Here is a 22,382-nt window from a genome sequence, read left to right on the forward strand (position 1 = left end):
TTTTTTCAGACTTCATAGGAAGGTGCTCTGCTCAGTGAGCGTCGCTTACAGAGGGCTGGTCGGCAAGAGGGTGGTGGCTTTTAGGGTCAAAATCAGGATTACTAAACTAAAATGCTGTTTTCACAGAGGGTCTGAGCAGGCTCTGAGAAAACCCCCCGGTTGGGGACAGTGCTCAGAACACACCGGCGGCCCAGGTCACGTTCCCTGCCCAATGCCCCTGCCCTCTCCTCCGGGCTGCTGCTGGCACAGCTCAGAGTCTGCCCTGCGGGGTCATGTGCATCCCACGCCTCATTTCCAGTTCTGCCTCATTCCTTTGTCGCACCCCATTACTGATCCCAACGGAATCCATCTTTCTCCTGGCCTGGCCGCTCATAAACCCACCACTTGGACAGGCAGCCCCCAGGCGCCCCAAGCCCACTACAAGGGCGAGGGTCGTCGTCCAGAGCAGGAGGAATAAGGGGGAAATCACTGGTGGCCCCACCCACAGCATCGCCTGGAACATTTCTGTTCCTCGCACACTGCTGAAAACAGACCCCACGTGACATTCCATACGCTGCTTTTCTCCTACTTTCTGTCATATTGAAAGCATTTCCTCACCATTCTAAATTTAAAAACTCTTTGAGAACACACTTTTAATGACTGCGTACCGTTCAGTCGTACAGTCTAGTTTTCTCAACTTCCCCGCGGTGGAGCATTTAGGACGCTTCCAGCAGCACCGACCAACGCGGGACGCTGTAAGCGGACTCCCATTGGGTGGTGCCTCGCGGATGCGCACACAGGGCCGGGTGCGCACACGGCGGCGGGATGCGCACACGGGGGCGGGATGCGCACACGGGGCCGGGTGCGCACACGGGGGCGGGGCCCGCATCCCCGACCACGCAGGCGCGCTCACCTTCCAGGTGCCTCCTCTGGTGGTCCAGCATGACGTCCTTGCGGTAGAACATCTTGCTGCAGACTTCACAAGCAAACTTCTTGTCCCCATGCTTCTTCTTGTGCTTGGAAAGGTTGCTGTTGGTGGAGAAGAATCTGAAACACATCTCACACTGGAACGTCTTGTCGTCTGTCAAAGAAGCAAACAAGAGGCAACATTTCGGTAAATGACGCCGAGGGCAGGCTCAGCCGAGGGCCTTGGGACTGGCGTTGAGGCTCAGGTGAAGAATGGCCGAGCTGGAGGAGGCCCAGAAACAGTACCACCTGAGCTGACGGAGCCCCGGGCCAAGCCAGGCCTGAGCCAGCCGAGTCCTGATGGGCAGAGCGGACATTCAGATCATCTTTGTCCACGAAGCCGCACCCGCCCTCCTCCCCGCGCATCACGCATCACCCACAGAATCTTGGGATTCCTGGCAAGGAAAGAGGCCCGAACCACAGCTGTCCTGGGCCCTCCCCACCTCTGCCGACCTGACTGCAGCCCCCGTCCCTGCTCCCCCCAGCCTCAGAGGAGCCACCTTCTTCCCCGCCGCTGCACCTGCTCCTCCGAAGCCCACCATCCCGTGCCCCTTCCCTCCCATCTTGCCCTCCCCAGGCTCCTTCCCCACGGCACATAAACACCCCCTATTTCTCCTACCTGTAAGCAAAACTGTCTTGTTCCGAGGCCCCCTTTAGTAGACATGCATCCCCACCCCCTGCCAAATACACCCCTCCCCCACAACAAAGCCTCCAGAAATACCCACATCCCAGTGTCCTGGCCTCACCTCCAGTCCCTCTTTAAAGGAGCCAAACTGCCTCCCCCCAGGGCCTCTGACAGTCCCCACTCTGCTCTCTCCCTCCAGGCGCCCAGAGCATCCCCTCGGCTCCCCATCATCCCGCCCCCAACCACAGCCAGCGGGCGCAGCGTGGAAGGCCTGCTCCCTGGGGGCACGACCAGCAGAGCCATCGGGCACCTCACTGGTTGTCTGCCTCTGCCCAAGTCTGGGGGTCTCAGGGCTTCACCCAGCACAGGCCATCAGCCCGCACTCTCCGCTCTGACTTGTTCTCTGCTCCCCCTCCCCTACCATGCCCACCTTGCTCCTTCCAGGACATGTGGCCTAAACCAGCCCCAGAAGGGAGCCCTCACTGCCCACTGGCCTTCCCACAGCCCCAGGAGCCCTGGCCCTTGTCACCTGTGCAGGTGGGCATGACACAGGTGTGTGTCCTCCAGGGCAAGGGCCTAAGGACACACTCTGTCACCCTAATTTCTGGGTCCTTGGCTCTGGCCCACTGATCAGTCCCCAGAGTCCATAAATGTTTGCAAAGTGCACAAATCCCAGAGACTGAAGGCAGAGGTTCATTTTCTATAGTGGTTCTGACTGGGGGTCTCACTCATGGCTGCACAGTGGACCTCCACGTCCAGGAATCTCAGCCTGGGCACGGGTGACCACTGGGCCGGATCGTTCTCCAGGGTGGGGCCATCCTGCGCACCACACGTCACAGCATCCCCGGCCTCCATCCACCGGAAGCCCCCACCCGGCGCCCTCCCCAGGCAGCAGTTAGAACCAAAACGCCTCCAGCCCCTGCCCGATGCCCCGGGGGCTCAGGCCTCAGCAGCTGTTTTAACTTCTCCCAGGTGACCCCGACATGCGGCGCAGGTAGGTCCCTCGGGGAGGGGGTCTGCACGGCCCCCCGCACCCACGTGTGACCCACGTGTGTGCGTGTGCAGGACGTGTGCTTCTCAGACAAACATGCCCGTGCGTGTTTTAGTGGCTACGTAACATCCCACCCATCTCATGTATCACTGTTGACTTTATTATTTTTGACAGTGTGGGTGACTTAGTGATCCTCAGTAATGCAAGTTTTTTTTTTTTTTTTTCCTTTCCTGCTCGACTTCCTCAGCACGGATTCTTAGGACTGGGACCACCAGAGGCAAGGGCCACACCTTACTGTGCTGTTCCATCAGGTCACCAAAGACCCTTCCCACCCACAAAGGTGAGCCCCCAGCCCGGGCAGGTGGCCCCACTGGCCCTGGACCCCAGCAGCGTGGAAGGTGCACGTGTTGCCCTTGGACTCAGCTTTCTTTCCAAGAGAAGTCCCTCTCAGTACACGGAGGGAGCCCACCGCCAACTGTTCCCCTTGGCGCAGATGTGGCTTCCGCCTGGTGAGAGCGGGCTGGAAGCAGCTGTCCAGTGCCCAGGCTGTCACCACGGGTGGCTTGCCCTGCCGTGGTATCCACAGGTCACCAGCTCAGGAATGCAGACAGCCTCAAGGACAGCCTCTCCCACCCACGCTCCTGCTGCCCTCGACCCAGGTCCACGCTCACGTTTTAACAAAACGCAGCAACTGAGGACGGACGCCTATTATGTGGTGTACGATCAGGCCTGCCAAGATGGCTGTCCTCCTGCTCTGTGTCCACTCCTGCTCGACCAGCCCCTGCTTCACCCATACCTGCCCATGTGAACTGCTTGCCCCTCGCCCCACCTAGTGCTTGTTCTAGTCCTTAGGCCAGCACAGAGCCACCTGCCAGTTTATCAGAGGGGAGCATCTGCCCAGTGCTGGTCGTTAGCCTGCAGGGCTGGGAGGCGCGGGCGCCCGCTGCCGGCTTCCCCGGTACCTGATGAGCCCACCTGACGTCAATCCCCCGTAAACAGCCACAGCCGCCCTCTCCCCCGAGGAGCAGAGGCTGTTGCGTGTCCTGCCTTCGTGTGCCACCCACAGTGTGGTGTTGCTGCAGGATCCTCTGTGTAAGGTCCTCTGTCCAATAAACCACTGAAGACTCTGTCGCTGGCCCCAGCCTCTTTCTTTGGTCTCAAGGCTGGTAAACTACAGGGCCTGCGAGGTGCAGCCCCACACGTGGGCTCGGGTGCAGAGCAGGGGCGCAGGGTCATCGGAGATGGGATGGTGGGTTTCGGGGGGAGCCGCTGCACGGGAGGCTGAGGGACCCTGTCTTGCCTGAGGGCCATTTAGCTGAGTTACACCAGCGTCTGGCCACACCGGGACAGGCCCCACTCAGTGACAGCTTGAGAAAACCTATCAGACTGCTCATTTCAGAGCGTCTCCCCAACACTGCACAAACCCTTGACTTAACGGTCTACGGATGACACCTCTGCACGTGAATAGCATAAGAAAGTGCCAGAGTGTGCAGATAGCACGGTGTGCAGATGAGCTCAGTTGCCAGCTTCATCCGTTGTTTTCCAGACAAAACGTCTAACCTTTGAAATTAGAAACTGCATTTCGATTCCGGGCTGCTTGGTTCTTCCTATACAATGAAGACAGACAAACGCCTGGTTTAACAGAATCTTTTGCTGACGTGTAGCAACCGCTGCTCTGACTTCTTTAATAACTTTGTTTCATTTGTGGCCAGAGAAATAAAGGTAAAAAGAGGACATCCTCTCTTCCTGGATTTTGAGGGTCTGCCTCACCCAAGACCCTGACAGGATGTGGCATCTCTCTGCAGTCTGATGGCGCCCCCTGCACTCCTGTAGAACCGAGCGTGGCCACACAGGGCGCCATCCTGCTTCCGTCAACAAATACAGCAGAGGCCCATCCGACAGACAGGGCATCAGAGGAAACAGTGGGGAAACGGTTGGGAACACCTGGGATGCAGGGCTCAGAAAGCAGATGGGGTCACATGCTGGAAGTTCATCTGGAAGCTTCCGAGGCCACTCCATGCCCTGATGGACCCCGCAGAGCAGCTGGAGCTCAGGTGAAACAGGCTCACCGGCCGCTCAGAGAAGCCCCACTGTGGGAGCAGGGCCCCGCAGATGAAGGGGACAGGCGTGGTTTCAAACAGGAGCCCTCAAAGTGGAACAAACGATAAACTGAACCAAACAAAAATACGGTGGAGGCTGCAGGAACAGACGCTGGACGCCACCAGTGGAGATTCAGGTAATGCGTTAGGTGACGGGGTTAAGGGCTCCCCAAGAGATGTGGGGTGGCCGGCACCTTAACGAGAAGCAGCATAGAGGTGCGAGGGCTGCACATAGAGGCTCCATGGGAAGGGGGTTCAGAGTCAAAGGCAAATCTGATAGGTCTCGAAGCTGACTGCCACTGGTCCCCAGGCCCCTGCCTCCCACCCGGTGTATGATGGCTCCCAGAGGAGGGAGTGACCACCCCCACCTCCGTCCTCCCTGGGTAGGAAGCAAGGCCATGCACCTCCACCCACGACCCACAGGGAGACAGCCTCAGGGACAGGATGGGGCATCCTCCACTGGTTCCCCTGGCCGCACACGGGGATTTATACATCAGGCACATGCCAGCCACCAGCTTGGCCAGAGACAGGACCTGAGACCCTTGTGCAGGCCCAGAGAGACCCCCCCTCCCAGCCACAGGCTGGTCCAAGCACACCAGCTTTAACTGCACATGAGGCTCTCTCTCCTGTGTGGATCCCCAGACAGGCAGGCTTAAAGTGAAAACGGTCTCCTGGGAGCAGCCAGGCCCTGCCTGGGTCCAGGATCCAGGGACAGAGGAGAGCAGACAGTTAAGAAAGGTCCAGCTGACAAAGATGCAGAAGTCCCCGCCCCCAGCCATCACCCCACCTCTCCGCGTACTTCTCTCGCCCGGAGAACAAATCCTACACGGCCGCTCACGGCTGCAGGGAGGATGAAACCCCCTGCTTCTCACACGTGGGCCAGTGGAACATGTGGAATAACAGGAAGTCAGAGCATAAACTTCTTTTTACACGGGACATTTCCACCTGTGAGTAACAGCCGCCTGAAAGCAGACGGAACGGAGGAGGACGTCGAAGGAGAGGCTGTGAGATCCACCTTGACTCCCCGCGGAGGCGCACGGTTCCCACCCGGTCGGGCAGCAGCATCCGCTCGGGTGGCGCGGGCCGGGCGGCCGCTCACCTGTCCTGCAGTTGTGAAACTCCAGGGCGCTCTCGATGCGGAAGGTCTTCTCGCAGGTGCCGCAGCGGTACCTGTACTCGCTGTCCACCTGGTGGGAGGGGCCGTGGTGAGAGGAGGGCCGGCGGCAGGTGCGGCGAGGCCGCCCTCCTCCACGGGGAGCCTCTTCACCCACCGCCCGGTGTGTGTGGCTCACGACCCTTTCCTCTCCAGCCCTCCTGCCCAGCTTAGGGACATGAACAATTTTCAGTCTGGCCACCCCGCGGCCTAGGAAAAGAATCCCACGTTCAGGTGCCCTCACTGCGCACGTCCGCCACCCGCGCCCCCCTGGCTCGTCCCCGAGCCCTGTCCGCGCCTGCCCAGGCCCCGGGCCCCCTCCCCTCTCTCGTGACTCTTGCTTCAATGTGATCTGTTCTCCTCTGTTTCCAGGAAGAGCCCCAGTCCGCTCACCCACCTCGTTCCTGCTGTGCTTGTAGGAGACGTGCTGCTTCAGACTCTCCTTGCGGCTGAACAGCTTTGCACATTCCTCACATTTAAACAGCTTGTCACCTAAGGAATAACCAGAAAAGAGCTGCTTCACTTCTACAGGTGAGCTCGGAAACCACGGGGCCCACCTCGGACATGCTGCCCAGCCCCCTGCTCAGACAGGCAGCCCTGCACCGACACTGAGGCAGAAGAGGACCTGGAGACGGGCGGCCTCCCCTTTTTCCTACCCCTCAAGGTGACCCCATCACTGTCCCCCCAGGTACCCCCATCCCCCAGACACCCCCATCCCCGCCCCTGAAGTGTCCCCAACCCCCAAGCACCCCCATCCCCACAGGGGCCCCCCATCCCCATCTCCCCACCCCAAACGCCCACCCAGGGGCGTGGCCGCAGGGACTCACCATGTGAGCGCACGTGCCTGCTCAGGTTGCTGCTGTTCTGGAAGACCTTGCTGCAGATGCTGCACTGGTAGACCCGCCTGTGCTCCCCGAGCTGCCGGACCAGCTTTCGCCGGATGCCGTGTCGGCTGGAGAGAATGAGGCTCCTCTTGAGGGTGATGGTGCCGCTCTGATGATGGGGGAACCTGCCAGGTTAGACACACACACTGGTAAGACAGCTGGGACACAAGGTCGCTGGAGAAAAAGTCCAGAGTTACATCATCTTGGAAAGAGCTCCTTTCAAATCTTCCCAGCCTGACGGGGGCAGGGCAGGGACCATGCCTGGTGTCCCTCCAGCTTTGGGCTGTCTGGAGGGGACAGACACCCTGAACGTGCAGTGGCATCAGTTAACTTTTCACGTACCAGCCACACATGTTACTGGGCTTTAGCTCTGCCTGCCAGGAAGCTGGAATTCAGTCTGGGCCTCGGCTAAAGTAACCAGATCTGTTCTTTTTCACTGGGTCTTACCTCTACCCTGGTTCCTATTTCCCCTGAACCTGATTTTTCAAATTTCTTCTCCCTATTAAATGTGTTTCTGATGGAAAGTCACCAATATCCTCTGGCGTAAGGCAGAGTGAAAATGGGCTATATTCACCATTTCTGACATCGCTCTGTTTTTAGGATTTCCGCAGGTTCCCGGACTACCCAGGGCCAGGCAGGTTTTGACCAGGCAGGCTTTGACACTCCAGAAAGGGCCCTAGTTTATTCCACTTCAGGGCAAAAAAAATTATATAAGAATAATAACTAAAATATAAATATTTTCTCTATTCATAAAAAGAAGAAGAACACCAAGTGTTAAACTTACAGAAATTCAAACTGTTTTATCACAGCAGCACTACTCACAACAGCCAAGGCAGAAAACACAAGTGTCCTTGATGGAAGAGCGGATACACAAAATGTGGCCCGTCCACAGGACGGCGTATTATGCCGCCTGAGGTGGAAGGGAATTTTGGCACCTGCTGCAGCAGGGACGTGCCCTGAGGACACTGTGCGGAGCGAGACGGGCCAGGCACAGAGGGACCGACGCTGTCCGATCCCCCTACGTCAGGTGCCTGGAGGCAGAGGGGCCTCATGCAGGGTCTTCACAGAGACGGAAAGCAGCCCGTGGGTACCCGGGGCGGGGAAGGGGGTGGGGGAGTTACGGCTGTGTATGTGTGGAGTTTGGGGAAGGTGAGAAAGTTCTGGAGCTGGACGGTTGGAGGCACAACAAAAACCACAGCAGTGATGACACTATTTCACCCCCTTTTTGTGCCACGTAAAACCAAAAGGTTTTGATGTAGACTGGGAATTGTAACTTATTGAGAGATTTGGAATTATCAGTTTTTAACATTACACAAGCCATCTTGAGTATGTTCACAAGCAGATGACCATTTTGTACAAGAGTCACATATCAGATAACCACAGTAAGAAGGACCCAGGCCTGCAGCTCTAGACACATGAAATACAGGAATATGACAGAAAAAGACTGAGCCACTTCTCCTGTGAATGCATTTAAAACCACCGAACTGTATGCTTAAAAATGGTTGATGATAAATTTTAACCCATGTGTAATTTATGACAATAAAAAAAGTTTAAACAATGGATGCACTATTAAACTCCTGGGCTCCAGAACGTTCCTGCTGCTGTCCAAGCATGTCCACTTCCCACCGCAAGAAAGAAACCAGTCCCCTCTCATCAGGCCATCTGCTCCATCAGCTGCCACCGGTGCTTCTGCCCCAAAGACGGGCGGCTTGCTGCCAAGACTTACTTGGGCACGGAGCCAGCGTCGCTGGCGGTGGTGGCCAGCTTCCCCAGCACCAGCTCCATGATCCGCTCGTCCGGCGTGGCGGTCACAGGCTCCACCTCGGTCATGATCTCTGCCACTTGCTCTGTGTGAAGGGGAGGGGACAAGCTGTGTCACCACCGGGGCTGGAACAACCCAACCCAGGGGACACGGCCAAGGGGCCAGAGCCAGGCTGAAGATGTAGGCGCGGACTGCACGGTTTTCACGGGAAAAAGAGACTGGCAGTGTTTTAGAATCCACACACTTAACCTGGAGGTTTAGAAAAGCAAAATGTCACTCTTAAAACTGGAGTTACAATCTGTGATTCTTTTTTAAAATCACAGTAGTGATAACATTATTTCAATCCCTTTTCACACCACCTAAAACCAAAACATTTTAATACAGACTGGGATCTTATAACTTATTAAGAGATTTGGAAATACCAGTTTTAATAATTATACAAGCCATCCTGAGTGCGCTCACACGCAGATGACCATTTTGTACAAGAGTCAAATACCAAAAACCACAGTGGGAGGGCCTGGCCTGAAGCTCCAGACACATGAAACACAGGAATATGACACAAAAGGACCAAGCCACTTCCCCCGCTGTGATGCGTCTTCCTAACACAGCGAGTACTTTGTGAAACAATCACTTAATAAACTTTTCACCTCTTTCTTGTCTTCTCTACTTGCACAGAGACGCAGGGAGACTGTCCAGGGAAGTTTAAACCACTTTTCCTGAGACTATTATGTGAAGGCTGCTCCCTTGAATTCTCCTCTTTAATTCTGGGAAAGAACAAGGATTTCTTCTCACTCTCACAGAAGGAAGACTGGGAGAGAGCAGACGGCAGAAAGAAAAACTGCCCAGGGGTCAGTAAAGGGGGTAGCGAGGGGACTGGCTAGTATCTGAGCACCACATCCGGTCCTCACACGGGAGACCCCCCAGGAATCCGCTGCTGCTGGGTGCTTCCGGCAGAGGCCGTGCTAGGACCGGCAGGACGTGGCCTCGTGGGGACTGTGCACCCGAGAAAGTGGGTCTAAGGTCCTTCGAAACTCAACTGAGGCTACTGTACAGTCAGAGAATCTTTAGCCATGGCCTGGAAACCTGCATGCCCGTCCACAAGCGATGGGGGAGCGGACGGTGGGACACCCACAGTGGACAACGATGCTCGGCAGCGAAGGAGGAGCAGCAGCGGGGAACCTGACGTGGATGAGTCTCCCCCACGTGCTGTGAGCAGGACGCTGGGCACAGAGAGTGTCCGGATGGGGAATGCCAGTCCACGCCGAGACAGGCAAGAAAGTGGCCAGGGAGATGGAAGTGCTCTCTGTCCTGAAAACTGGTCACAGCGGTGGACCCACTTGTCAAAGCTCACAGCCTGCACGCTCCGCAGTGCCAACTGCACTGCATGTAGGTTGTTCTCGAAAGAGCTGATTCAGAGGAGAGACGGGCTTCGATTCTTTCTCCACAAGGGCTCTCTGTGCTGTTTTTCTGCCTGGCAGGAAGGCAACCCGGCCTCGGGTCCTTCCCCACTCCTGTTACTCCTCCCCCAGGACCACCCTCACCCGATGGCTCCTCCCCCAGGACCCCGCCTACCTGCGAGCTCCTCCCCCGGGACCACCCTCACCCGATGGCTCCTCCCCCAGGGCCCCGCCTACCTGCGAGCTCCTCCCCTGGGACCACCCTCACCCGATGGCTCCTCCCCCAGGTCCATCCCCATCTGCTGACTCCTCCCCCTGGCCCAGCCTCACCTGCTGGTTCCTTGCCTTCCACAATGACTAGAGGCTGCTCCGGTTTGGATGCTTTGGGTTTTCTTCCCCTTCGAGGCTTTTTCTTCTGCTCTTTGGTGGTACCGACACTCTTGGGAAGGGAGGGAGGCTCCCCCCGGGGCGCGTCGGCTTCCTTCTCGGGAGCCGGCTCCTGCTGGCCAGCTGGGGGGGCACTTTTGGCTTGTTCCAAGTGGCCCAACAGGTGCTCTGCACGACAGGGGCGCAAAAGCATAAGGCGGGGTGTCCACTGCTGACCCCCACTTTGTTCTTAATTTTATTTGCTAATAGTGTGCCTCCTGCAGAGGCAAATGAACTTTATTTCCGCTTTTGAAAACAAAAGCATTTCCAATGCACCAAACACAACCATCACTTTAGAAAGTCAGTCGGGTGATGGGAGGAGGGCAGGTGTGTAAAACTGCACACACAGTCTGTAAAAACTGAAAGTACACACGTGTGCAGAGAAACTGTGAAAGAACGTATCAAAACAGTAACATGGTTCTCTCTAGATGGTGACCTTGCGGGCAATTTTTATGTTCTTCTTAAAGCTTATTTAAATTTTCTCATTTTTCTAGAATGAATACATAACATAATTACTTAAAACTGTAGCCTCTCAAGAGTATTAATAAATGTTTAATTCATGATGAACATAGTTGTTCTTAAAAACATTGCACAAGGAAAAATAAGAAGAAAAAAGGAGATTAAAAAAAAAAACACTGCATGAAAGCAAGAAAACTTTGCTTTATTTTCAAGGGAAGAAAACCTCAGAGACCTCCCAAGAAAAGGTAACTAAGCAAAACACAGGAAGCAGACGGGTGGGGGTGGCCACGCCCCCCAAGTGAAGGTGGGCAGGGCTCAGGCCAGCGGGGTGGCCGCACATCTGCAAGAGGAAGCGGGACCCACAAGACAGGTGGGGACTAATGCCCTCAAGTGACCGCAGGTGCCTGTATGACTCGGCCAAGGACTAGTTCTTCCCATCACCAACCTCAACTACAGGCCACAAAACCAGAGACACTCCCCCTCCCCTACAAACTGTAAGACACGGCTGAGCTTCAGAGAAAGCAAACGAGGTCCCTCGGTGGGAGCCAGACGTGCAGAGAAGCTTCAGGTCAAAGCCCAGAAGTGCGAGCTGACAGAGGCCCGGGGAGGAGACACAGGCTGGGGAGCAGAACCGCTTGGGTAAAGCCAGGGAACTCCCGAGGGCCGTGTGTCCTACCACTGTCCAAAGGGATGGTGAGGGCGTGCCAGCACCGTCGGGGTGAGCTCAGCACAGGACTTGCTGCCATAGGGCTGCCCCGGCCCACCGTGTCCCTTACCATTCAACAGCTGCAGCTCGAGGAAGGTGGCGGAACACACCTTACACACCCACTGGCTGGGCTCCGACTCGGCCGGGGCGCTGTTTTCCGGGGTGCCTGCAGCTTCAGAAGATAAGACGAGACGGTGGAGGTGGGAGAAGACGGTCCCTGGCAGCTCCTGCCTCCGTGAAGCCCAGCCCAGCAGAGCCTGCACCTGCTCCCATGGGAGGTGACAGTGACAGCAGCAGCAGCGGCCGCCACTCCTGAGCAGCTTCAAGGCTGCAGGGTGGGATTGTGGAGTTTTACACACACAGACATGTTTGTGCTCGTGAGCATCCCCGTTTCACAGATGAGGAAACGGGCCACACAGCGCTGTCACAGTCACAGAAATGTGGCCTCCTCCCACGAGCCGGTCCAGGGGGACCAGACGCACCCCCTCATACAACATTGAGAAAAAGCACATCCTACAGCCCAAGTCGAGTCCCCTAGTCTCTCAGCGGCTCAGGCAACGAGAAAGGGCAGAACCTGAAGCAGCTGGGCAGTGGGCCCTCAGCCCGGTCTGGCCGCAGCGCCTGCCTGGCGTGTCCAGCAGAGCTTCCCGCAGTGACACGCGTTCTCCCCGGTGTCCCCGACGAGAGCGACTAGGACAAGAAAAGGCAGCAGCTGTGCTGGACACCGTGGTCCCGGGCTCACTTCATTAAGATCTCTGCCCCAGGGTGAGGAGCTCTCCCACAGGTGAGAAGGCAACAGCGCAGCAGCACCTCCAAGAAGGGGAGGCGACCTTAACGCCGACTTTGACTCTGAGAGACCAGGGTGTGCCGTCCTCCAGGGTGTGACCTCGACAGCTGAAAAGGTCAGCTCCTAACAACCCAAACCTAGATGTGCAGTCTGGGCTGGTCCCGGGGCACATGAGAAAACCAGGTCAGGAAGATCCCCAGGACCCTGGACAGCACCCGGGCAACTGGCCTCGGTCGTGGTGCTTGGAAATGACCCCTGACCCAGTGGGGTGCCGCTGCAGGGGCCTCCCAGGGGGCCAGGCCAGGTACCTGGTTTTAGCAGATCCTAGAGAGAATCCAGACTGGGAGCAGTCTGGTGAAAAACCAAAGGTCTCACTAATAAATTCTCTCTGCCACCTTCACTATCAAAATAAAGCAAGCCCCATGAAGCCCAGTCTTCCTCTGCAAATACCCCTGTGAGGGGACAGACCCTCTGCTGCCACCAGACCCTGAGTGCTGGCCTTGTGACATTCCCCAGGGAGCCCCAGAGGCTCCCTGTGCCACCAGCCTCCACCCAGCCTGGCCCCCAAAATTCACATCCACCTGGAATCTTCAGGTAGGGTCTGTGCAGATGGAATCAAGGAAGGTGGGTCAGACTGGATCAGGGCGGTCCTAAATCCAATGACTGGTGTCCTTGTAAGGAGAGAACCCAGAGACACAGGGAGAGACCCAGGCAGCCGCAAGCCAAGGCATGGCAGTGCTGCCAGCAGTACTGCAGCTGGACGGAGGCCAGGAAAGGGTCCTCCCTCACGGCTGGCAGAGGAACCGGCCCTGCCGACACCGCGATCTTGGACTTCAGGCTTCCAGCCTGTGAGATGACAGACTTCTACCACTGAAGCCGCGGTTTGTGGTGCTTTGTTTGGGCCACCTCACGATGCCTCCCCCCAGGCTGCAGTGTGTGCCCACCCAGAGGGCTCACAGACCCTCAGCCACCATGTACACGTGAGGCAGGCCAGAACCTTCCAAACATATCGGGCCTCTCACTCTACAGAGCCGTCTATATCCCATGGTGCTCATAACAAAAGGAGTCATTTTCTTGTCCGGATTCTGTTGTTTTGAGGGTCAGAAGGAAAGTCAGTGCCGACTTGTGCCCCCGAGGGAGTACAGCCTCTGGGCCGTCTCAGGTGGAGCCGCAGGAAATCACTGCTCTCCCAGGTCACGGCTAAGCGTGAGCCAGGTCACCTGGCAGCCCAAGGCTGGGTGGAGAGGACAGACACCCAAAGGACCCACAAGACCCACAAGATGGGCGGGAAAGATTTAAATTCACTGGGTCCATTCACAAGGTGATGCCCAATCCTGGGTTAGCAGGAATGCATTTTGATTTGCTTTTCCAATAGGATGTGGGTGACTTCACTGGGTCTTCCTTTGACCACGGGCATGCACACTCATACACATGCACGCACAAACGCATGCATGCACACATGCATAGACACACACATGCACAGACACACACGCACATGCACACACACACACACCCCCCAACCTCCGGGAGGAGGCTGCTGGAAGGTGGCCAGCACCAGAGCCAGTGTCGGGGTTTAAATCCTGACTCCTTCCCTCTCCACACTGTGACTCAGGGCCAGCTCCTTAACCTCGCTGTGCTCTGTTTCTGCCCAAAACCAGGGACAATAACCTGACCTTGGAGGACCAGGCAGGTGAGTCACGCGTGGAAGGTCCCAAGGGCAGAGCTGAGCCCAGCTCACCGTCGCAGGGCTGGAGGCAGAGCTTTCTGCCAGCAAGCTTCTGGCTGAGGGTCTCGGCCCGGACAGTCAACAAGCAGAATAACAGAGCCACCACGTGGGGTCAGGGCTGACCCCGCAGCACTCCCTGTACCAGCCAGCTCGCCTGGCCGATCCCCTGAGGTCGGACTGCTGCCCGGGACCCAGGGGCCGTCAGTAGATAGAGGGCGGGCGGCGGCGGGGCCAAGGGGCACCACATACCAGGGAGCCCGGGGCAGGCCTGCCGCAGCATCGGCTTGTCCATCCTCTTGGCGTAGAAGGCCGCATACCACACGCGCAGCTCGGTGCCAGGGGGGATGTCGCGCGAGGTGGTGAAGTAGACGTCACTGCCGTGCTGGAAGGCGGTCAGGTTCTGGTGGCCAGGCTCTGCCGCCGGCCGCACCAGCATCATCCAGTTGCAGTCATCCTCGTTGGAGGTGTCGAAGCACACGGGGTGCCCGTCCTTCTGGAACACCTGCGGGTGAGCGCGGCCGGGAGCAGTTACCCACGGGTCCGTGCGCCAGCCCGTGTGCCAGCCCATGGTGGGGCATGCTGGGCAAACAGTCTAGAAAGAGCCGCATCAGAGGCCACACCAGGCCATATGGGATCTGTTCCGGCATTTACACTGGTAGGAGGCACAAGGAATCCACGGGGCTTGAATAGGTCAGGCCGGTCACAGGCAAAAGGGGACAGGAGACACAGAAAAAGGCTCGGTGCTGAGACCTGAGTTCCACGCATGGCCCAGGTGAGAATGGGACGCCTTATTTCAACCTGTGGGCCAGGTGGGCACCTGGACGCGTGAGCTCTACTCCTGTTCCCGGTTTTTCGAGGAAACCTGAGTTCTACTCCCAGGAGTCATAAGGAGACCTGAGTTCTGTGCATGGCCCAGGTGGGAGCTGGGACATCTGAGGTCTACTCGTGTGGTCCAGGTGTCACTGGGACACCTGAGCGCTAAACCTGGGCCAGGTGTATCAGGACGCCTGAGTTCTTCTCCTGGCCCTGTTGCAAGTATGCTCAGTGGCTTTAGCAGAGTCCTCCATCTTTATAAGCTGTCCCCTCATCTGCAGAGCAGCACCGTTGCCTTACAGGTTAAATGCAGGCAGGGAGCAGGGGGAGAAGCTGGAATATTTTGAAGTTCAAAGTAACCACATGGAATAGGGGGCCCTTGTCCTCTATTCTCTGACTCAATCTTTGCTTCCTCACTGGGCTCTTCCTGTAGGGGCCCCCACTGCTAAGAGGTAGAGGCCCCCCTCAGAGGATGGAGCCCTCAGAAGCCAGAGGAGGGGGCAGAGGGGGCCGCCAGGTGCCTAAGGACCCCCAGCTGGTGTTGGGGCTGCTCCCAGCGGGCCTCACCCTCCCTCTGCAGGCATAAAGCTGCCCCCGGCACACAATACAGAGGTGTTTCCGAGACATTTGTGAATCACTGGAACTCAGTGGGCATTGCCTGCCACCCCACCCCCCCCCCCCCGCGGAATCTGCACAGAAGGAAAGTCACAAAACAGGTCCCGCAGCCCTGCTGGTACCAGCTTTCACCTTCAGTGGAAAAGCAGACTCCTTCTCCCATTTGGCGACTCTCCTGGACTCGAATGGACCAAACTGCGTGCGCTTGACAAGCTGCGTTACAGCAAACACCCCCTCGGCCCCATCTTCCAGTCGTCTGATCTCCAGGTTGGAAGGAAGGGACGACCTAAAAATGGAACAAAGCAAGAGACTGTCGGCCCCGAGCACCCACTGTCCAAGGTGCCACTCACACTAGGGGACAGACGGTAGGATGACAGAAAAGGTCGCTCTAACCGACCCCCTAGAGCAGGCAGTGGAGGGGCGTTTCCCAGAGGATGCATTTAAAATCTCTGCCCAAAAGACAGCTGCCAGCCTGAGTGTGGACTGCGGCACGCCAACAGAGAGGGAGGGAGGACCACAGAGAGACCACGAAGGGGTGCCACGTGGAAAGTGCCACGTGGAAAACCAAAAGTGCCAGGGCATTCCAAAGACTAGAAAAGGGTTTCCAGCTAGGATGCCTGGGGCCAGTTTCAGTGAGGATGTGACCTTTTTAAGTAAACTTGAATGTCATGGGGGCTGAGACCCAGCAGGAGCTAAGGCAAGGGCAAGCCTGACCCACGTCCGGGAGCAGGGTGGACCCCGAGGGCGCCTGCAGCGCAGACCCCTCATGGGGCGGGCAGGAGGCCAGGCTGATGGAGGAGCGCATCCCAAAGGCCCCACTGAGGGACTGATGCTTCCCACTGGATTTCTGTGGGCAACATGCAACCACTGAAGGTTCTGGAAGAGAGCTAATGAGCTCTCCACTTCAGCCAAAAATAGTGATCTCTCTGCTTTGTAAAGTCACAGTGAGAGAAAGTAAATAAAGAAGCTAGGAAAACCAGTGGGGAGGCTTCTAGAAATAGCACGGATGAGATAACTTAAGCGCCACCACGTGCCAGGCCCTGAGTCAGGGACAATGACCACTTTCCAGGTGGTACTTTTATCTCTTCACTTTCCAGAGGAGGCAACTAGGGCGCAGAGAGGAGCACGCCTCGTCTGCGTCCAAACACCTACTACACAGCAGATGGGGCTGTGACCCAGACGGCCCTCGGGGGACACGGTAGCCACCCCTCGGGGAAACGCTCAGTGGCAGAGCCATGGAGCCGCCTCACCAGATCTGCAGGTGCTTTTCCAAAGCTGCAACGGCTCTGCCTGGCTCCCTGTATGCCCCACCCCCCTTGCCCAGAGCGGGCATGTCTGATGGCAGGACTGGGTTTGGACCATGGGGGACACTGAATGAACAGACCTACGACCTTGGCCATGGCCGCTCAAAGCATAAGTTAACGCAGCCCATCAGCTCTTCCACGGCTGCCCGCGGCATCTGATATAGCTCGCCTCCTGAGAACCAGGAACGGGATAAAAGACCTTGACCCTGAAGCCTCTGCAGCACCCCCGGGCTCATCCCGCGGGCAGGCGGCCGACTCAGCTCGCGGTGGGATGGAGGTCCCGGCTGGCCTCCGGAACCAGGGCCAGTCCTTCTCACGGAATCTTTCCTTCCTTGTTGTTTTCTCCCTTTGTACAGACGTCAAGGCCGCCAAGCTCCGGCCGCAGTCGGACATGCAGACAACCCTGTTTGACAGGCAGGACCGTACAGACAGCTCGCGGCTATCACTCACCGTGCCCGGCTTAACACAAAGGAGTCTTTGACCATGACCACCGGGCCCAGCTCGGGACATTCAGAGTCGTGGTACTGGCTGCAGTCTTCACACCCTGCAAACAGATGGGGCGGCTGAGCATCTGAGCCCGGAGGCAGACTCCCTGCTGAGGGGCCTGACCGACAGTGCTCCCCACAAATATAAAAAGCCTGCACACAGGACGTGCACCCCAAGGAGAAAACCCAGCACCAAGGCCTGTTTCAAAGCAGGCAGAGTCACCTCTCTGGTGATAAAGGACGTCTTTCCCCGGGAATGAGAATCAATGAACATTCATCAACTTAACCTGTTTATCATAAATCTAATGTGTTGTAAACCTCTTTCTGAACCCAGGAGTCACTTTTTTGAGTCAACAGCTAACCCTGCAAAGTGCCCTCCGCTGGGAGTGCTGAGAAGGTGAGTCTTTTAAAACCACAGCCAGCAGCACCTTTCTCATGGAACAAATAAATTGTGGTTTGCAAAGCAGGTAAAGTCACTTCAATTTAAAAAGAGACAGCTTTTCTCCATCGTGAACACCAGGTGCATGGGCGCGGAGGGCGGGCCTCGGGCCACTCACAGATGAACATGATCTCCTCGCCGTCTTCCGCCATCGCCGACACCTGCCGGGACAGAGAGCCACGTCAGGGACCAGCGCTTCCCCAAGCCAGGTTCAAAGACAGTTCCTGCCGACGGCCGCCTGGAGCCTGTGTAGGCGCTGACTCTGTGCTTTAAACACAGCACGCAGCAGGGCCCCCATGCCGTGGAGCGGGGCTGCCGGCCTTGCAGTGGTCTCTCGCCTAAAATGATGCTGCTTTTAGTAAAAGCCACTGGCCAGTGGCTCTAGATTAGGAAGTCTTCGCGAACTTCCCCTTTCTGTATCAGCCATCTATTTCCATTTGTAAAAGAAACATACCACCATTTGGGGGGTGGGTAACTAGTTTATTTATTTATTTTAACAGAGGCACTGGGGATTGAGCCCAGGACCTCGTGCATGCTAAGCACGTGCTCTACCACTGAGCTACACCCTCTCCCCACTCATACCACCAATTTTAAAACCCTAGCTTTCACGTTGCCACTTCTATTTGCTTTTACTCCCTCCCTGGACGGTGACTTCCTCAAGGGCGACCCCGTCTCACACGATCTCTGTTTTTCTCCAGCTGCTGACCTGTGCGTGACACCCAGCCAGCACTCACTCCTCGTGGGGACTAAAGCCATGAGTGTCTTCAGGGAGGAGAGCCCTCCTGCTCTCCAGGAAGCCTTTATCACATCCGGTCACGTCTGCCTCCCTGAAGGTTCACCTCAAACACCACCTCCACAGCAGGCAGCTGCTCTTAAGCACCTACGCATTCGTGGGTGATATGGACGTGTTAATCCTGGAACCCCAGATTCCTGACCTATAAAATGGAAATTCAAACGCCCACCTCATGTAGTTCCAGGGGAGCATAAAGTGAGAGACCCCCAGTACGTGCCACTCAACAGCCGATCCTCTCCCCTCACACTCCCCCATCCTCACTTAAGCCAGCCCAGTGCAGCCTCCCTGCATCCCACTCCTTGTCCAAGCCCCTCTGAATTCCTAGGAGCCTTTCTGGGGAGGCACGCAGGCCGGCACTTCCTGAATGCTGATTCCACATGCCCTCTGCCCGCTCCCAACCCCGGAGCTTAAAGAACGGAAAGCAGACGATGCAAAGTCCACATGAAGATTCAGACTTGCTGAACACAGGTTTTACTGAGCAGGAAGAGAACAGCTGAAAATTTCACCACGGAAGTGAATTCGTTCTAAGGAAACGAGACAGAGGTGGGTTCCAATTTGCCCTTAAAATGCCGAGGACAAATTACCAGGCTGATTTCCCCCCACACAGCGTGGTGCCTTCTTTCCCTGGGAACACCCATGTAAGTGACAAGGTGTCTCACACGGCCTTGTTGGCAAGTCTAACTTGGGGTCTCCTGGCTGGTGGGATCTGCAGGCATGGCTGGGGGCCAGTCTGGAACAGGGGACGCCGCTGGTCATGGAGCAAAAAGTGAGGAGGGACGCGGCAGAAGAAACAAGTGGAAACCCATTTTTGTGAGCTGCTGAGTGCCCCAGGGGCCTGAGAGCCGGCTGCCCACCGATGGGAACCCAGCCCACCTGCCAACACCAGCTCCTGGTCGAGGAAGTTCTGAAAGGTGAACAGTGGGGTCTTCAAAGGCAGCCCCCAAACTGTAGCCAGATCACAGCAGAATCTGGGGTCCCCACAAGGCCCACGGGATCGAGGAATGTGGACACAGGGGGCTGCCCCGGCCCTCCTCGTGGACTCTGGCCAAGTCCGAGAGGCCCTGTGTGGCCACCTCCCCCCGGCAGCACCTGCCTCCAGTCTGGCCTCTCGAGGAGGGTCCCCCACCCCGCAAGAGTCCCCAGGGCACACCTGCCGGGAGAGGACACCCAGCCAGGTTTTGAAGTGGCTGCAGGAAGAAAATGAGAGAGGGAGGGAGGGACACAGCTCCAAGTTTCAGGCTTTTATTCAACTGCACTCTCATATTTACATGTTTGTGTCCTGGGAATAACATCTTTATTAGAAGCATCTGGCCCCTGAAATGTGGGCTCTAAAGTGGTCCTTTCAGCCCAAGAATGTAGCTCACAGCCACCCTGGGCGGCAGGGCAAGGCAGGAAAGGAGCATCGTGAAGTCTGCTGTCGTGACAAAACTCCCCATGGCACTCAGGTTGCTCCTTCGGAGAAGGAAGTCCAGTCTCCAGACTTCTGGGGCATGAAGGAAATTTCAACAAGAAATCGCAGACAGTACTGTTATTGCAGAAGTGGTAGGAAAATTCTAAGTCTGAGATCCGGCCAATTTTAACCACTGACACTGGGGAAACTTACCTTACCCCAATGGTTCTCAAAGTGTGGTCCCTGGACCAGCAAACAGGAGCACCAGTGGCACCTGGGAATTCCTCATTTCTCGGAAATGCCAATTCTCGGGCACCTCCCCAGGCCTCTCTGGGCGGGGGCCCCGCACTGCGTGTTTTCACAAACCTCCAGGTTATTCTGATGCAGCTGGAGTCTGAGAACCACTGCATAACCTTAAATCTCTGTAAAACTTGTGTGATCAGCACAACAAAAAGCAAACAAGCTGACTACAACTGTGATCGCTGGAGGACCAGAGCAGTAACAGGACCAGGAAGCCAGGACTACTGTGAAGTTAGCCGGGCTCAGGACCACCTGCGTGGCACTCGGTGGACATGGGAAGCAAGGGAGGCTCAGGCCAGATGTTCCCCACGACACCTGGCGGTCACACGCAGCCCCGGAGGTGACAGCTGTTAGAAACAACCCTAAAGTGAGAGGAATCAGTCCACCTGACTCAAGCTTAATTATAAAGCTGCAGTAATGAGGTATTGGTGGTACTTGTCACCGGTGGAAGGAGACACACAGATCAGTGGAAGTGGAGAACAGCCCCACACAAACACGCTCAACTGATTCCTGACAAAGGGTAAAGGCAGTTCAGTGCAGGAAGGACGGTCTTTTCAACAAACGGTGCTGGAAAAACTGGACATCCTGAGGCAAAAAAAATAAAAGAACTGTGACCTACGACCTCACATCTTATACAAGATTAACTCATAACGGATTACAGACTTAAAACATAAAACAGTAAAAAAGTGTTTTAAAAAATAGAAAATCTTTGAGATCTAGGGCTAGCCAGTTTTTAGACTTGTCACCAAAAGCATAGTTTATTAGAGGCAAATTGATCAATGGGACTTGACCAAAATTGAAAAGTTTTGCTCTGCAAAAGACGTTGTGAAGAGGATGAATAAAGTAAAGACCAGGAGACATTTTTTGCAAACCACGAATCCCTATCTAGAATATGCAAAGAGCTCTCAAAACTCAACAGCAAACAGCTATTAAAAAAAGAATGAAACAACGCCACTTGCAGCAACATAGATGGACGTAGAGATGATCATACTGAGCGGAGTCACACAGAGAAAGACGAATATCATATGATATCACTTATATGTGGAATCTAAAAAAAGATACAAATTCTATTTATAAACCAAAAACCAACTCATAGGTATAGAAAACAAACTATGGTTACCAAAGGGGAAAGGGTGGGGAGGGATACATTAGGGGTTGGGGATTAACAGACACACATTACTGTGTATAAAATAGATAAACAACAAGGACCTACTATATAGCACAGGGAACTGTAATCAATTTCTTGTAACAACATAATGAAAGGGAATCTGAAAAGAAAATACTTATGTGCGTATAACTGAATCACTTCGCTGTACACCTGAAACTAACACTGAAAATCAACTACACTTCAATAAAAAAATTTTTTTGCAAAACTTCAACAGTAAAAATGCAATCAATCCAATTAGAAAGTGGGCAAAAGACATGAATAGACATGTCACCAAAGAAAACAGCAGAATGGCAGATAAGCACATGAAAAGATGTCCAACATCATTTGCCGCCAGGGAAACACCAGGCAAAGCCACAAGGAGACGCCACTACGCACGCGCAGGATGGCGGGACACACGTCGCCCCTGCCTCTAGCTTGTCTTCATCGTCTTCATGCGGTGCTTTATAGAACACAGGTTTTTAATTTTGACAAAGTCCAACGTACTGATCTTTCTTTTGATGGACTGTGCCTTTGGGGTCAGATCTAAGGTCTCTGCACCAGCCCTGCCCCTGAGGACTTCCTCTTGTGTTTCTTAGAAAAGTCTTCAGGGTTTTACCTTTTACATTTCAGTCTACTATCCAATTTGAGTTAATTTTTGTTTAAGACATGAGGCTGGGGTCCAGGTTCATTTTTTCGCTCCAGACATCCGGCTGCATCAGCACCATTGAGTTGTGTTCACTCCATTGTCAAAAACCAGCTGGCCCTGTGTGTGTGGGTCTGTTTCTGGGTCCTCCCTCCTGTTCCACTCATCTCTGTGCCCACCCTCCTCCAGCACTACGCTGGTGGGGATCAGTCAATACAGTCTTGATTACCTTTGCTTGGTAATAAGTCTTAAAATTGGGTAGAGTGGTTCCTCCCACTGTCTTCTTTTTCAAATCTGTTTTAGCTGTTCCCATTCCTTTGCTTTCAGAACAATCTTGCCTATATCCACAAAAAAAAAAAAAAATCTTACTGGGATCCACATATGTAATTTTGGTGACATTTTATTCAATAGAACATATTCAAAATATTATCATTTCACACATAAAATAAAAAAAACCATTAATGATTTTTTTCACACTAAGTCTTACATATCT

General features: G+C 55.3%; 1 protein-coding gene across 2 annotated transcripts in view; it reads right to left on the bottom strand.

Annotated features, from left to right (window-relative positions):
- Positions 1-22,382, bottom strand: part of PRDM15 (PR/SET domain 15) — a 50,086-nt gene that overhangs the window by 21,869 nt on the left and 5,835 nt on the right. For both annotated transcript variants that reach the window (XM_064476142.1, XM_031459931.2), the window contains exons 2-12: positions 17,735-17,777; positions 17,143-17,236; positions 15,521-15,674; positions 14,210-14,462; positions 11,518-11,619; positions 10,187-10,411; positions 8,424-8,544; positions 6,641-6,822; positions 6,211-6,305; positions 5,760-5,847; positions 893-1,060 (exon numbers count right to left, since the gene is read on the bottom strand). In XM_064476142.1, coding sequence (XP_064332212.1) covers positions 893-1,060; positions 5,760-5,847; positions 6,211-6,305; positions 6,641-6,822; positions 8,424-8,544; positions 10,187-10,411; positions 11,518-11,619; positions 14,210-14,462; positions 15,521-15,674; positions 17,143-17,236; positions 17,735-17,768 — 1,516 coding nt within the window. In that variant the 5' untranslated portion in view covers positions 17,769-17,777. The remainder of the gene's footprint in view (positions 1-892; positions 1,061-5,759; positions 5,848-6,210; positions 6,306-6,640; positions 6,823-8,423; positions 8,545-10,186; positions 10,412-11,517; positions 11,620-14,209; positions 14,463-15,520; positions 15,675-17,142; positions 17,237-17,734; positions 17,778-22,382) is intronic.

Source organism: Camelus dromedarius, chromosome 2 (assembly GCF_036321535.1).
Source record: "Camelus dromedarius isolate mCamDro1 chromosome 2, mCamDro1.pat, whole genome shotgun sequence".
Classification (NCBI taxonomy): Eukaryota; Metazoa; Chordata; class Mammalia; order Artiodactyla; family Camelidae; genus Camelus; species Camelus dromedarius.